Source organism: Mauremys mutica, chromosome 3 (assembly GCF_020497125.1).
Source record: "Mauremys mutica isolate MM-2020 ecotype Southern chromosome 3, ASM2049712v1, whole genome shotgun sequence".
NCBI lineage: Eukaryota > Metazoa > Chordata > Testudines > Geoemydidae > Mauremys > Mauremys mutica.
Genome location: NC_059074.1, coordinates 6,789,907 through 6,804,324, shown reverse-complemented (window position 1 = coordinate 6,804,324; position 14,418 = coordinate 6,789,907). Strand labels below are relative to the sequence as shown.

The 14,418-nt window shown below is 55.9% G+C and overlaps 1 protein-coding gene across 1 annotated transcript in view; it reads right to left on the bottom strand.

Moving 5' to 3' along the window:
* LOC123365715 (L-gulonolactone oxidase) overlaps positions 1–10,284 on the bottom strand; it is a 39,340-nt gene extending 29,056 nt beyond the window's left edge. The window contains exons 1-4 of the mRNA XM_045008566.1: positions 9,945–10,284; positions 4,204–4,305; positions 3,188–3,313; positions 173–267 (exon numbers count right to left, since the gene is read on the bottom strand). Of these exons, the coding sequence (XP_044864501.1) occupies positions 173–267; positions 3,188–3,313; positions 4,204–4,305; positions 9,945–9,947 (326 nt within the window). The 5' untranslated portion in view covers positions 9,948–10,284. The remainder of the gene's footprint in view (positions 1–172; positions 268–3,187; positions 3,314–4,203; positions 4,306–9,944) is intronic.
* Between the last annotated feature and the right edge of the window lie 4,134 nt (positions 10,285–14,418).

Genomic DNA, 14,418 nt, shown 5'->3' with positions numbered 1-14,418 from the left:
CCTTGTGGACTCTTATTCCGGAATAAGAGCCTTTTCCAGTTTAGCTTATCCCGGGAAATTTCCCTGTGTAGACAAGCTCTAGACCCTGGCTTGGGGCAATGAAGGAGTCCAAGGATCAGAGAAGCATTAAGGTTGTCCTGAATAACACTGACACAGCAAACAGCTCACTTACTTGGGCAGGGCCAGCCCGTACTTGCTCAGCTCGACGTTCAGATCAGACAGGAGGATTCCCGCTTCCACCATCACTTGCCTCTTCTCCTCGTCCACCTGCAAGAGATAAACTCTGAGGACTTGTATTGTGGGCCCTAGAGAGGAGCCCCCCACTGCTTGCCACCACCCCTGGGCACAGTTCGCACTGAGAATCAACCCCCTGGCCGGGTGGCTGCATAGAACTGGAAGGTGAAAGCCAAAGCAAGGGGGTTGGTTGGGGTTTGGTTGGTGAGGTGATGCATAGCGTTCCACTCCTGGGCTGCGAGTCAGAACCTGGCCCCACTGGGCAGCGATTGCAAAATGGCTCCTTGGTGGCCTATGGGCAGGTGGGTCTCATTCCAGGTCCTAGACCACAAGTGTCCCCAGCACAAATCCCACCAGCACAGCTGGCCCCAGTTCCTTGAGAGTCTCAAATGTGCCGCAGAGTGTGGACCCACCTTCCTGTGTCTACAGAGAGGTCCTTGCTGTTGAAGCACACTGTGTCTGGGGAGGGATGGGTGTGTGTGGGGAAGGGCCGCTTGCTCTAACGCTCTGTCAGCTCTGTGAATGGAGGGGACTCTGGTCTTGGAACCGCTTCACAGGACAAGAACCCACATGAACTTTAGACAAAGACTTGAGCCAAAGTCTCGAGATGACCAGAAGCTGAGATAAGATGTCTTGTCTCCGCCTGTTGTTTTATTCTCAGGTGCCCCTGCATTTCTGCTTCCAGCCAGATACCCCAGGAGAAAAAGCAGCTCTCTTGATATTTCCAGAAATAGGAATTCGAGACCTTATATATCACCCTCACCTCCCGAAGCAGGTCTCTGGAGCACCTCCAGAGGACAACGCCTGGAGGGAAGTCTCCTCATGTCCTTCACTTTATCTCCCAACAAGATAAGCTCTTGGACAAGGTCACAAATGGGCCAAGAGCCAAGCGGGACACCTTCCCTTCCTGAAGATGCTGCTGGTAGAAGGTGAATGTGGACAATATGCCTACGCGGCAGTCACCGGTGTGACTATGTAGTGCGTCCAGGCTCCTCGCAGAGCACCTCCAACGGGATGACTGTGGTTTGACCCAGCCTCTGAGCTACACATCCTGAAGCTTCCCTAGTAAAACACCCCAGGGGATGAATCCAGGGGATTTAGCATGGACCAATAAGCAAAGCGGAGATGGTGCAGAGAGCTGTGTTGCCGGAACCGATGCTATTCCAGCCCAGATCTGCCTCCCTTGGCTCTGCCAATGCACCTCAGCACTGACCAGCAGCCTCCCTGCAGCTCCAGTCCTTTCCCTTGCTCCAGCCCTGCTCAGAATCGGACCACTTTGCAGTGCAGAGAAAAATCCACCCGCCTGGGACGAGCCTGACTCACCCAGACCATTCCAGCTTGTGCTCTACAGGACTCAACGCCTCTGCCCCCACCCGGTGCACTGACCCCCTGGTGCCCCCTGACCCCATGCTCTGCTTGGGGACACTGTCTATTCTGGATCATGCCCGTGCCCTGTAAGCCCTGCTGTCACTGCTCAGCCAGGCTAACAGATGTTTCTACCCTTGTTGTTCCACAGCCCATTCATTCACATTGCAAGCTATTTATTTCAGTCCCTAAGAGCAAAAGCCATCAGGGAACAGGCCTTGCCTGTAATTAAAAGCTGCTGCTGATTATCAGTCATGACTGAGCTCTGGTGATTTATTAGCTTAGAATGAGCAGTGTTCCCTGTGGGGCCACCCGCCCCCAGCTATCCCAATCTGTCAGTGCCCGGCCCCAGACAGGTACAACCTGCCCCTTGCCCTGCCACAGAAGAGAGCTGGAGGGAAGGGCAGCAGAAATCACTGTGCAGCGGCAGCCAAAAAAGCAAACAGAATGTTGGGAATCATTAAGAAAGGGACAGAAAATGTCATGTTGCCTCTGTATAAATCCACGGTACAACCACATCTTGAATATTATGTGCAGATGTGGTCGCCCCATCTCAAAAAAGATCTATTGGAATTGGACAAGGTACGGAAAAGGGCACCAAAATGTTGAGGGGTATGGAACAGCTTCCGTCTGAGGAGCGATGAATAAGACTGGGACTTGTCAGCTTGGAAAAGAGATGACGGGGGAGCGGGGGATAGGATAGAGGTCTATAAAATCATGACAGGTGTGAACAAAGTGAATAAGGAAGTGTTATTTACTCCTTCTCATAACACAAGAACTAGGGGTCTCCTAATGAAATGAATAGGCAGCAGGGTTAAAACAAAGATAAGGCAGTATTTCTTCACACAATGCACAGTCAACCTGTGGAACTCCTTGCCAGGGGATGTTGGGAAGGCCAAGACTATAACAGTGTTTAAAAAAGAGCTAGATAAATTCATGGAGGATAGGACTATCTATGGCTATTAGCCAGGCTGGGCAGAGATGGTGTCTCTAGCCTCTGTTGGCCAGAAGCTGGGATTGGGCGATAAGGGATGGGTCACTTGATGATTCCCTGTTCTGTTCATTCCCTCTGGGGCAGCTGGCATTGGTCACTGTCGGAAGACCGGATATTGGGCTAGATGGACCTTTGGTCGGACCCAGTGGGGCCATTTTGATGTTGATTGTAAAGTGTGTGTGAGAGCAAAGCACAGATTAAAGCAACACTACTTTATTATTATATACAGCTGGTCACAATGTGATGCATTTAGGGTTTAAAATGAGGCATAATTTTGAGGTGACTTTTGCTAATTTCCTCCTGCACCCCTGGTTTTTTGACCAGGTGGAGAGTTGCCTGAAAGTTCTTTATTTTGGGACATTTCAAAATTTGAGGTTTTTTCCGCAAAGAATTCCAAATGGGATAAAATGTTAAAAAAAAGTTGTGTGATTCCCCCCCCTTCCCCTTTTTTGGATCAGCTCTCACTGTTATTGCTACGACTATGACACACAATAATTACTGATTTGCATTACCAGGACTGTTACACCAATGTGTCCCCAAACCATAACACCTTGGGGAGATCCCGCAGCCTGGCAGAACAGGGACCTACAGTACCTTGAGGATCTTGTTCATCTTCCCCATTTGAACCATGAAGTCATCCGTGCAGGCGATGTCCGAAGGGGAATGTCCACCACCGACCACCTTCACCCTCTTACTCCGCTGCCTGGCCAGATCCAAAATCTGCAAAGACATCACACTGTGAGTGCTGGCTGCTTTTCAAAGGCACTCTGAGCCCGGAGCACATGGAGAACCAGCTGTGCGGAGGACTCGAACCCAGGACACTTGTGTACAAGAGTAGCAGTGAGACCATTTGAGCTGGATGAGATTAGACCACAGCAAATGCTTGTGGTAACAGTGCTGTCCTCTCTAAGCCTCCAGCCACTAGAGGGAGCAAAGCTTTACCACAGCACAGGTGAATAAAGAGGGCAACGTTGCTAACGCATATGCACCCAGTAAAATAAAATCTAGCCACTTATCCTCAAAGGGGCAGTAGCTGGTGTATTTACCCTGACCATCCCCAGGGGGCGAAATCCTCCACATGCAGATGGCAGCCTGAGGTTCAGGCACCCCTTAAATGGACTAAAGTGCTGCCTAGACCTCGTGTTGCGTCCCCCAGAATTTCACCTTGAGTCTAAAAAGGCCGTTTTGCTTTGGAATGCGGATTCTCCTCCCCCTCCTCCTGCTTTTTTTAGTTCAAGACGTGGCTCTGATCAGGGAGAGGGACGGTTCTAAGAACCTGCAGGCGGATTCTCCATCCCTGACAATGTTTAAATCAAGACTGGGTGTTCGTCTTAAAGCTCTGCTCCAGGAATTATTCTGGGGCAGGTCTCTGGCCTGTGCTACACGGGAGGCCAGACTAGATGATCGCTGCGATCCCTTCTGGCCTTGGGATCTCTGAGAGGAGCCCGTGCTCTGTACTTTGGAGGCTTCGGTGGTTGTTCTGCATTCTTGGTGAGGGCTGGGTTGATACTCAGAAGGAAGGGAGATACCTCAGCCCTGAACCTTCCACCTACCCATTCTGCCTTGGCTTTTTATTCCAACGGACTGTTGGACTGAAACCTCCTTCTTACCTCTTTGATCTCCTCCACCGATGTTGGCTGGAAGTACAGTTCTGGAGAGGAGCCGTAGGTCCTAGCCCAGTTCTGGAACTTGAACCCTCCCTGCCCATGAACCTAGGACAAAAACAAATCAAACCTGACAAAGGAAATGATTTTTTTTCCACACAACATGTGATTAAACTGTGGAACTCCCTGCCACAGGAAGCTATTGAGGTAAACAACTGAACAACATTGCAAAAGGATCTGAATATTTATATGGACATCAGGCATATCCAGAGCGTTCATAATTAATGACAACGGAATCCTGGAAGGGATATTAAGTATTGGACCTCACGCTTCAGGGCTTATGCCAGTCTCTAACTATGAGAGACCAGGATGTGACCTAGGTGGGGGCAGATTATCCCATACACACCTACTGTGGGGTTTCTTACTCCTTCCTCTGAAGCCTCTGCTGCTGGCCACTGTCAGAGAGAGGACACGGGGCTAGGTGGACCTTGGGTCTGATGCAGCCTGGCTGTTCCTATGTTCCCTTGACAGCACCATGGTCAAAACCAGAGGAGAGGGGACAATGGGATCAGGATAACCAGATACCCAGCCTGCCTCTGCAGGTCAGATCCGGAGCGGCGAACGGCCCCTAGTAATCACCAGCTGAGGGCTGCGCAGGGGCCAGGCCATGTGCAGGTCACGGCTGGCCTGCACCTAACGCCTAGAGCCCAGCGCTGACGACAGGGACTAGCACTGGGCTTTGGACAGGAGAGTGAACCAACGTCTCCTCCCGAGTCAGCCACTCCAGGTGGTGGAGATCACTCAGCTACCTCTGCTGAACAGCTTCCAGGGGAATAGTGAACTTCAGGGGCTGTCAATCCAGAGCCTCTCGCCAGCCCTGTGTCCTAACAGGGTCAACACACCAGCAGCAGCAGCACGATGGGGTCCCATGTCTAGCACGGCTGTGGGAGCAGGGAAAACTCCAGAGACATGCTGGCAAACGCTCCCCATGCTCAGCCCCCACCCTGCTCCCCTCCTGCCTCTGACACCCCCACTCCCCATGCTCTGCACCCCCCCTGCTCCCCTCCTACCCCAAACACTCCCCCACTCCCTACGCAGAGTATCCACCCCACTCCCCTCCTATCCCTGACACCCTGACTGCCCCCTGCTCCGCTCCTATCCCTGACACCCTGACTGCGACCAGATCCCCATGCAGAGCCCCCACCCTGCTCCCCTCCTACCCGACACCCCCACGGCCCCCGCTCTCCATGCAGAGCCCCCACCCTGCTCCCCTCCTACCCGACACCCCCACTGCCCCCCCGCTCCCCATGCAGAGCCCCCACCCTGCTCCCCTCCTACCCGACACCCCCACTGCCCCCGCTCTCCATGCAGAGCCCCCACCCTGCTCCCCTCCTACCCGACACCCCCACTGCCCCCCCGCTCTCCATGCAGAGCCCCCACCCTGCTCCCCTCCTACCCGACACCCCCACTGCCCCCGCTCTCCATGCAGAGCCCCCACCCTGCTCCCCTCCTACCCGACACCCCCACTGCCCCCGCTCTCCATGCAGAGCCCCCACCCTGCTCCCCTCCTACCCGACACCCCCACTGCCCCCCGCACTCCATGCAGAGCCCCCACCCTGCTCCCCTCCTACCGGACCCCCCCACTGCCCCCCGCTCTCCATGCAGAGCCCCCACCCTGCTCCCCTCCTACCCGACACCCCCACTGCCCCCCGCTCTCCATGCAGAGCCCCCACCCTGCTCCCCTCCTACCACTGACACCCCCACTGCCCCCCGCTCTCCATGCAGAGCCCCCCCCCAGCTCCCCTCCTACCCCACACCCCCACAGCCCCACCGCTCTCCATTCAGAGCCCCCACCCTGCTCCCCTCCTACCCGACACCCCCACTGCCCCCGCTCTCCATGCAGAGCCCCCACCCTGCTCCCCTCCTACCCGACCCCCCCACTGCCCCCGCTCTCCATGCAGAGCCCCCACCCTGCTCCCCTCCTACCCGACACCCCCACTGCCCCCGCTCTCCATGCAGAGCCCCCACCCTGCTCCCCTCCTACCCGACACCCCCACTGCCCCCGCTCTCCATGCAGAGCCCCCACCCTGCTCCCCTCCTACCCCAACTGCCCCCCTCTCCCCATGCAGAGCCCCCACCCTGCTCCCCTCCTACCCCAACTGCCCCCCACTCCCCATGCAGAGTCCCCACCCTGCTCCCCTCCTACCCCAACTGCCCCCCGCTCCCCATGCAGAGCCCCCACCCTGCTCCCCTCCTACCCCCCCTGCCCCCCGCTCCCCATGCAGAGCCCCCATTCAGCTCCCCATCTACCCCTGACACCCCTACTGCCCCCCGCTCCCCAGGCTCAGCACCCACCCCGCTCCCCACCCACCCCTGACACCCCAACTGCCCCCCGTTCCCCATGCAGAGCCCCCACCCTGCTCCCCTCCTACCCCAACTGCCCCCCTCTCCCCATGCAGAGCCCCCACCCTGCTCCCCTCCTACCCCAACTGCCCCCCTCTCCCCCTGCAGAGCCCCCACCCTGCTCCCCTCCTACCCCAACTGCCCCCCTCTCCCCATGCAGAGCCCCCACCCTGCTCCCCTCCTACCCCAACTGCCCCCCGCTCCTCATGCAGAGCCCCCATTCAGCTCCCCATCTACCCCTGACACCCCTACTGCCCCCCGCTCCCCAGGCTCAGCACCCACCCTGTACCCCTCCCATCCCTGACACCCCGACTGCTCCCTGTGCGAAGCCCCCAGCTAACACCCTGACTTGCCCTGTTCTGCCCCTGGTTTGCAGGGGGCAGGTGGAGGGGTGACAGTCTGACGTGGCCTGTGTCACCCACAGAAGGAAATGGGCTTTGAGGGGGGCAGAGGCAAGGTGCCAGAATGCCCCGCCACCCCCCGTTTGTAGCGAGCAGCTGCTGCCACTGCAGAGGAGTAGAGCTGGTTGAAAGTTTTTCCAGGGAACAGTTTTCCATAGAAAGATGCTGACCTGAAGCAACTGAAATGTTCCCGGGAACGTGTCAATTCCTTAAAGCTTTCACTGGAGGCCAGTCTGCAGCCCGCCGGCCAGCCCACCCACCGGCCAGCCAGAGCTGGCGGGTGGGGCTGGCAGGAAAGCAGGCAGGCCTGCTGCCTGGCTCCCTGGCATGTCCGCTGGCTGGCTGCCCAGCAGGCAGCACAGAAACGGATTGGTCCATTTTGCTGGAAATTCTGCCAGGTCGATGTTCATTCTAATGCAAAATGGAACAAAAATGTCGACCCAGCGGAATTGACTGGGCAATGGAAATTCCCTTCTCCGGCCAGCTCTAGTGATGGCGCTGGGATTGAGAGAGAAAGGGGAGGAGAGGCGCGGATGGAAGGTGCTGTCCCTGCTGTTACCAGTTTGGAATGAGGCGTGTGACACTGAAACACCCTCTGCTGTCTCCCACCACGACAGCGGGGATGTGTGCACTGGAGCTGGGGTGTAGGTGACTGCCGGTGTAGACGTACCTGCACTAGCTGGATCAGAGCTAAGGACAGCGTGGGAGGGGCTAGCTGCCCAAGTCCGTGCCTAGGGGCTCGGACGGGATCCTACTCGGACCACGTGCGTGGAGCTGGCTCCTCGGGCTTTGGAGAATGGTCACTTTCACCCCCGAAACTCGTTACAATGTGGGCACCAACACAAAGACGCAGGAAGCTCCTGGGTGCCCAGAAGGCTCCTTTCCTATCAGTGGGGCTGACCACAGCTCGCTCAACACAGCAACGCCCGATCCGCCCCCGGTTCCCCCTGGCAATCCCTGGCCTGCCAGAAGCTGCCTTTGTAAACGGTTCTCTAACTGCAGCTGCAAACCCCTGTATGGCCACCCAGCTCCCTGGGGGGCATCCACACTGTCTCTAAACCCGGGGCTGCCCGATCCAGGCTTGTGGACTCGGCGTTTCCGCGCCTGCACTCGAGTGTCCACACTGCATTGTGAGCCTGGGTTAGCGCGTCCCTCTGCGCTACGCCGACCTTCTGACTGGGGCCTGCGTCCACACTGCACGACCACAGGGCGTGGACCCGAGTCACAGCAGGGCTCAGCTCTGACCCATGCCCCAGCCAGGACCTAGGAGCCAGGTCCTGGGTGGGCTCAAAGCTGAGCAGCGCCTGGGCGTAGCCTGGGAGGCTGGGCCACGCAGAGTCCTTAACGCCAGCGAGGTTGCTGCTCCTGCTGGGGAAATGGGCCATCCACAGGGAAATCCCTCTGCAAATGGGCCCCATGAAAAGCCGGTGTGGCCCCGTCCAGCCGGATCTGTAACTGCAACTCTTGGATTTGCAAGGCATGGTCATCTCCCCCGCCCCCGTCCTATACATCCCCACCGCATATAACCCTCCCTCTGAGAACCTGCTACTGCCTCAACACCAGCTCGAGACCCTCCGACCGAGGTCGCCAAGCTACAAAGTCCTCACCATCCCAGCATTACAAGGGAGGAAAGCCAGGGTCTGTCTTCACTGCAGGTGGACGGAGCCTCCCAGCCCAGGCAGACAGACTCTTGCTAGCAATCACAGTGCAGACGTTGAGGCTCAAGGCCACCCAGCACCACAGGCTTGAGAGCCCCGGCTCTGAGGTCCCAGCGATTGTTTGTGCACTGGCTTGTGGCTGTGGAGCCGGGCTGGGCGGCTCGCTCCCAGCTGCAGCGTAGACACCCCCTTTGGACTAGAACCCCAAGGCTGCCTCCTCACTTGTCTCTTTCAGCTCCGCTCCCCAGATCCTCTCTTGAGCCCTGCCCCCCGACTCTGCCCCCAATCTCAGCACTGTTTGTGCAAGAGCAGCCCTGCTGCATGGGCTCCCCATCTGCTGCACTCCTGACACACTCTCACACCCCCTTTGCTATTGCATGGGGAGTTTAGCGTTGTGTTTGCACTCTGCGGACCCAGTTTGTCTTTAAGAGGCTGTACAAATAAGGCCCATTGTCATTGCATTGTCTGGGGCTCCCAGCAAGCAGCCAGGACCTATCTCCTATCTCAGACACCTGCCCTGGAGACAGATTCCTTGGGGGGGGGGATTCCTCCAGGGCCAGGGGCTTGGGGAGTGGCCAGCAGCAATTCCCCCCTCCTTTCTCAGCACTAAATCCCAGCCCCCAACAGCTTCTGAATTACAGCTGCTGGGCCAGACCAAGTCAGTTCTGGGGGGACATTTTGCAAAGGTTTTCTCTGGTTTTAAAATTCCCCATGGCTTTTTTTTTTTCCCCATGAAAAACCTAAACGAAAAACTGAACCAAAAACTCGGTGTCTGGTTAAACAAGAATGTTCCATTTTCAAAACACGCGCTTGTTACCACTAATCAGTCATCACCAAATAATGCTGCGGCTCAGAGGGGGAGCCGTGTTAGTCTGTATCCACAAAAACAACAAGGAGTCCAGTGGCACCTTAAAGACCAACAGATTTATTCGGGCACAGGCTTTCGTGGGTGGGCTTTTCATGGGGTTTTCTTACCCACAAAAGCTTATGCCCAAAATAATTCTGCTTTCCCGAGCCCCAGTTCTGACCACTGGGTACCAAAAGCAAAGTGGTTTGGGGTGTGGCGCCTCTTTGTTTCATCCACAAGTTGGGTGTTGGTCAAAGAGGCATTTTTTGTCCAATCCTCCACCCCCAAAGTTACAATTTAAAAACTCCCCCACGTGTGCTCTGCACCCCCAGCCACCCCTGGATTATCCCTGCGCTGCAGAGCCGCACCCAGGGGTTTCACCCTCACCCCTGCTCCCGGAGAGGCCAGAAGCAGTTTCCTCCAGAGGCAGATCCTTACCATCACGCTGGTTTCGCTGGGGTCCGGTCTCTGCCCAAAGCAAGGCCCCTGGGCTGTGGCTCCAGGCAAAGGGAGGTCTGCGGGGTGCAGGGAGCTGTGCCCAGATGGGGCAGTAGAAGAGGAGCAGGAGCAAGGTGTGGGGAGACCGTTCTCCTGACTTGCAAGGGCAGCGGAGACCAGCTGCTGAGTCAGCCTGGCTGGGTGCAGAACCGGTTTGGGGAAGTGTCTGGCCAGCAAAGCACCTCCCTTCTCCAGGCTAAGAAGGGCTAATGAGTAACCGCACTCGCCTTGTCTCTGCAACCTGCCCCCTACCCTCCTCTGAGCAAGCCAGGCCCCAGGGGGAACCTTGGGAGAGCTGATCTCTCAGACCTGGGGCCCTGTGGACCAGCACATGTGGGGCCTGCACAACTGGCCTGCATGTTAGGTCCAGGTCTGGCAGGAAGCGGATTGGCACCGGGCTCACGCCTCCTGCTGCCTCCAGGAGCAACCTAGAAAAGATACAGGGCACGAACAGCTTGGGCCCAGCCCTCTGCCTGGCTCAGGGCTGGTTTTAAGCCGGCTGGTCTGTGCCCCGTCTGTTACAGACACAAAACCGGGCGTGGTTTTGTCCAGCATTGGACAGGGGCCACCCTTTCGAAGGGCATGCCGTGTTCAGGGAACGTGGGAGTGGCCACCCTTCCCTCCGTAGCGGCTTTGGCAGAAGGACCATCCAACGGTTCAAGTATGAGGCTGGAGCTCCGCCACAGGCACTCTGCATGACCCTTGGCACGTCACTTAGAGTGTGTCTACACAGCAGCCGGGGGGTGTCACTCCCACACACACCCGCTAGCTCTGCTTGAGTGAGCGCCTACAAATAGCGGCATGGCCGCGGCAGCACGGGGTAGCTGCTGGAGTACAATCCCACCCTGGCCCCAGGCAGCCACGGTGTCGTTTTTAGGTGCGAGCTCAAGCAGAGCTGACACGTGCAGCACTAGGAATCACACCTCCCAGCTTCTGTGTAGATGTACCCACCACATCCAATTTTTAACGGGATGCAGGTGGGAGCCTGGTCGGGTTTCAAAAGTGCCTAGGACCCAGCTCCTCCATGGTAATTAGGTGTGTAACCAGGTCAGCCGCTTACTGTCTCCACAGCGCCTCCTTGTGGCCAGGGGTGCTTGTTTGCTTGCTCCCAGTTCACCAAGTGATCCAGATCATGCTGTACCAGTGACCTGTCCTTTCGCTGGTTACCTCTCCCCCAGTTTTTGTGTTGTGTGCAAACTTTTATCAGTGATGATTTTGTTTTCTTCCACTGATAAAAAGGTTAACTAGCATAAGGCCAAGAACTGACCCCACTAGAAACAATCCTGCTTATTTTGATACCCAAATCCTGCTATTCCTGCCACCGCAGCGCCCCACCCTTGTTTTCTCCTTCATAGAGCTCCTCAAAAAAACTCCACATAGTCCATGGGGAAATTTGGGGCCCAAATTATTCAGTCCTCAGGTACACGCTGGCCCTCCAGTTCAGTGTCTCTCTCCCTTTAGTTGGGGGTTCCCAGCCCTCTTGGCCAGAGCTGGGTCCCAGTTCAGTGTCTCTGCAGGAGTCAGTCTTTGCTGCATCTTCACGCCAGATACAGCATCTCAGGCTTCTGTTCCTGAGCATCCCCCCAGGTTACTACCCGGCCTCCCGCCCAGCTACTTCTCCCCATCACCCGCCCCCTGGCAGCTCCCTGCTGCCTTGTGCACAGAGATAGGAACTCGCTGCCTGCTCTCCGCTGGGGCTCATCAGGTCATCAGGGCTGGCTTGGCCCCAGGCTCTCCAGCCCATGGGCAACCACCCTGTTACAAAGTGCCTAACTCCCACTGTAACCAATGGGAGTTAGGCACCTAACTACATTTGAGGATCTGGGTGTCTAACTCCCATTGACTGGAAAATCCCACAAGAAATCTGTGTCTTTAGGTGCATAAACACCTTAACAAAGCTGGCCCTGGCCCTGGCATGAACCAGGTGTAGTGAGAATAAATCCAACCGGAGGAGGATAACAACCATCCCTAGCTCCCAGGAGACCTGCACTAATAACAGTGACTGATACCCCAGCGCGTGGTCAGTGCTGGAAGAGGGAGAAAAAGAAATGCCTCCAATTGTCCCATGCTACACACTGAGAAAAGCTGAGCTGTGGTGTCGCGGGACTCCCTTCGCCCAGACCCGTGGCTGTCAGAGCTGGTCCCAGCAAACAGAGGAGGTTGTAGCATTCCAGGCCTGGGATTTCCATCTCGTCTAAAAGTGCTGGCTCTCAGGAGCATTCTCTGGGGGCAGACGGCTGCAGTGGGGCAGTGATAAGGGACCCCCCCCCCTCAACACACACACACGCAGCTCATTAAAGAAAAAGCTATAACTATTCATCACGTTCCCCAGGACAATGAGCGCTGACCGCAGGAGGATGATAGATCTGGGCCAGGCGATCTCTAGGAAGTGTGTGTGGGCCTCTGATAAATGACTGATCTATGGCAAAATAAATGGCAGGTGGCCAAATGTGACTGGCTGTTAGCAGCTCTATTATTAACTTCATAATTAGCTGCAGCCGCTCGCAGGCTGGCTGCAGAGGTGCCCGGCTGGTACCCTGTGAGAAGAGCTGGCCTGTCACAGGCAAGGCTGGGGACCGCGTGCCAGGCAACCTTTAGGTGGAGTTATGAAACAGTGGATCAGGAGACAAGGAAATTGCTTCTTAACTCCAGGCCGGGATGTATTTATGTCATAGAGTTTAAGGGCAGAAGGGACCAGCGGATCATTTCTAGTATATCACAGGCTACCAGCACCACCCAGCACCTGCTCAATAAACCACCGAGCTCTGGCTCAGAAACCCCTGCTGGTGGAGAGGCAGCTGCTTTATAAAGCATCAGAACCTGCTCAGAAGTCACTGATTCCCAGGAGCTGCCAGCTAGTGCTGAGCCGGACGGTTTGCTGGTGTCTAACAGTCCCACGTGCCTTTCCCATATTAAGGATGAGAGGGGAGTTCAGTCTCCACAGCTCATCAGTCGTTGCACTGCCAAATGGTGCCCAATGAGACACTGCCTTTTCTGAGCTGGAAAACTTCCTACCCGAGATCGGACTCCAGCTGAGATCGACTCGCTCCGGCTCCTTTTTGAACCAGGGGCCGAGAGGCCAAAGGCCCTGGAGCCTGTTCCCCAGGTCTGATACTTGGCCTGCCCCGTTTCCTTAATAACCGACATTCTCTCTGAGGCTGATGTGATGACCTTGGGGTTTTGCTACTTGGCATAATGGCGTCTGCATCATCTTCTCCCTGGGCCTTCAAATCGCCCTTGGAAACTCCTTCATCTGATGCCATCTAACATTGCCCTTGATCCAGTTCCCCACAGACGTTTTCTTAGCCGCGTTTGGTGCGAAGCAGTGAATCATTCTGGGTACAGCACCTGTCCAAGGGACACATTCACGCCAAGTTCCTGTGGCTCCGTTAATTCATGCTCCCGTTATCTCACCTCACTGGAACAGCAGGCTTTGGTCCAGTGCAGTAAAACGCAGTCATGTCTGTGACCTTGGAATGAAAGGCTGGGGCGGCCATTGGAACATCGGCCTCTGCAACAGCTCAGCAGCTTTGATTCAACGCGCCAGCTGGGCAGTGCCAAAGGTCATTAAAAGCTGCACAACGTGCCCACAGCCTATTCCACAGCTTCATCACCAGGCTGAGGGCAAAGTGCAACCTAGTGAATTAGCCGGTTAACAGAAGCTGGTTGGGACATTCCAATGCATTGGCAAGTTAACTATTGCATAGTTCGTCATCTTCCCACATTGCCAAAGACTTTCCGGGCAGACTCGGCTGCTGCAGATTCTCAGCTCTGCAGCGGGTCCTTTGGGATTCTTAGAAGTCAACTTACTGCTGCTAAACAAGGTGAAGGCTGGTGACCAATATGCTCTGCTCACAGAGCACAGGTATCAGCAGTGAAATATTTCCATACGTACCATCATCCCTTATCAATGTCCTTCAGCCATTACCTGGAGGGGCCACCTCCTGGGGAGAGATGGTGGTTTGGAGTTCTATGCTCACTCAGCCCTAGGTAGCTGAGATAAGACTATTCATGAGATTTGCCAGATTGAAACAGGACTGAGACCACCCAGTCATTTCACGCAGATCCAGTATCCTGGCTTCTGACAGTGCCCAGTGCCAGATGCTTCAGAGGGAATGAACAGAACAGGGCAATTTGTTGAGTGATCCATCCCCTCGTCATCCAGTTCCTTGTGTTAGTTTTAAACCTGCTGCCTATTAGTTTCCTTGTGTGACCCTGGTTCTGGTGTTCTGGGAAGGGGTAAATAACACATTGTGGAACTATCGGCCATGACTCCAAGAGCTGTGTTTAGCTGGGCCTGTTTTCCGTGGGTGGTTTTTCCAGGGAGTTTTAAAGGCCCATTACCAGTGCTGCTGGAAGTGCCGGCAGCTCAGAGCTGAGGACATCTGTGCCTGGATGGTCTTTCCCTCCACCC